The 1499-nt window shown below is 29.8% G+C and overlaps 1 protein-coding gene across 1 annotated transcript in view; it reads left to right on the forward strand.

The window, feature by feature from the left end:
• The first annotated feature begins 1314 nt into the window (after positions 1-1314).
• The window catches only part of LOC117181258 (cytoplasmic tRNA 2-thiolation protein 1-like), an 863-nt gene continuing 678 nt past the window's right edge, over positions 1315-1499 (forward strand). The window contains exon 1 of the mRNA XM_033373821.1: positions 1315-1327. Coding sequence (XP_033229712.1) covers positions 1315-1327 — 13 coding nt within the window. The remainder of the gene's footprint in view (positions 1328-1499) is intronic.

The following is a 1499-nucleotide window of genomic DNA, read 5'->3' on the forward strand; positions in this document are numbered from 1 at the left end:
CATTTACTTGCGCCCAAAACTCATCTGAAGACTTGTCACCAATTTCTAAGCGATGAAGTAGATTCCATTGTTTAATCGTTTCTTCTACATCAAGACAAACTGTTTTAAACGATTTTGCGAGTTCGGTTATGTCTTCTTTGTTTTGACGAGTAGCCATTTCAGGTGCAAAAAGACAGATTTTTTCTAAAATCTTGATGATGTTTGGAATCCTTGCTTGCAATTCTTCTGTCAATTTGATTAAAAAATTTCTGCACCTTTGCTTAATAATAGGTAGAGATTCGGGATTGCATTGATTGCTTAGTTCATTGAAGTAAAATCCAAAATTAACGCAATTTACAGGCATTAGATGATCTTGAAATTTAAAGCTCGACAAATCTTGCGCTTTTAGCAATTGATGTGGAATTATTATTTTTTGCAACGTCGAATATAATAGATTATTGAGATCCTGAAGTAATTTCAATGGTTCTACAGACTCTGACTGGAAAAGTTTATTTAAAGAAATCACATCTTTTAAAGCATAACGCAAAAATACCAAATACAACTTATTTTCAATACAACGATACATTTGGTATAATGACTCAGCTTTGATGCCTGGGTCTCCTCGTTCTGAAATTCTGTATGTATTAAAGTGTAATTCCAAGACATCCCACTGATCCAGAATCGTATCAATCGCATTTAGTCGAGCAAGCCATCGTGTTCCCGATAATTTAGCTATTTTTCTTGGATTCGAGTCAGCTATAATTTTATGTAAACGGTTGTAATCGATGTTTCTTTTCGTGCTTTTTGAAAACCAGGACGAAGAGTATTTTCGACGTCTTCGTATTTTTGACCCTCTCTCTTTTCTTTCCTTATACTAATTTTTCACATTCAACTTCTTATTATTTTTAATAATTTTTATACAGAAAAAAAGTCAATTGCAGAATTAATTTTTCTTTTCAATTGCCATACATCTTTCGAAAAAATACCATTGCTGACCATAATTTTGATTTGATTGTTTGAAAATATAATAATAATATTAAAGAATTAGGTGTTTATTTAAAATTTGAGAATTTTAAATACTTTTCATTCAGCTCTTCTTTACAATTTTACCTTACTGACAATAATTATATTGGTTTAGCTGTTTCAATATCAGTTTTATTATTTCTAATCATTTCTTTCCAGAAAAAACTCAATAATCAGAGTTAATTTTTCACCGAAACAGGCAAAGATATTAATACATAATCACCTTATGTTTAACACAATTTCCATACAAAAAATAAGGAGAGGGTTAACACAAGCTAAGATAATTATGCTTAATCATTCAAAACTAACGTTATGAAGAAAAACGGTAAAATTGTGCAAGTAGGAAAACGTAGATGAATAAGAAATATGCGTTTATAATGTTTTTAAAAAACTATACAGTTAATTACTAATTAATTGGCAACTTTTAAGAACACTCATCAATATGCACGGAAGTCTCATCTTTAATATGTCTTTTATCTCATATTTTAGAAATTGTT

Source organism: Belonocnema kinseyi, chromosome 10 (assembly GCF_010883055.1).
Source record: "Belonocnema kinseyi isolate 2016_QV_RU_SX_M_011 chromosome 10, B_treatae_v1, whole genome shotgun sequence".
Classification (NCBI taxonomy): Eukaryota; Metazoa; Arthropoda; class Insecta; order Hymenoptera; family Cynipidae; genus Belonocnema; species Belonocnema kinseyi.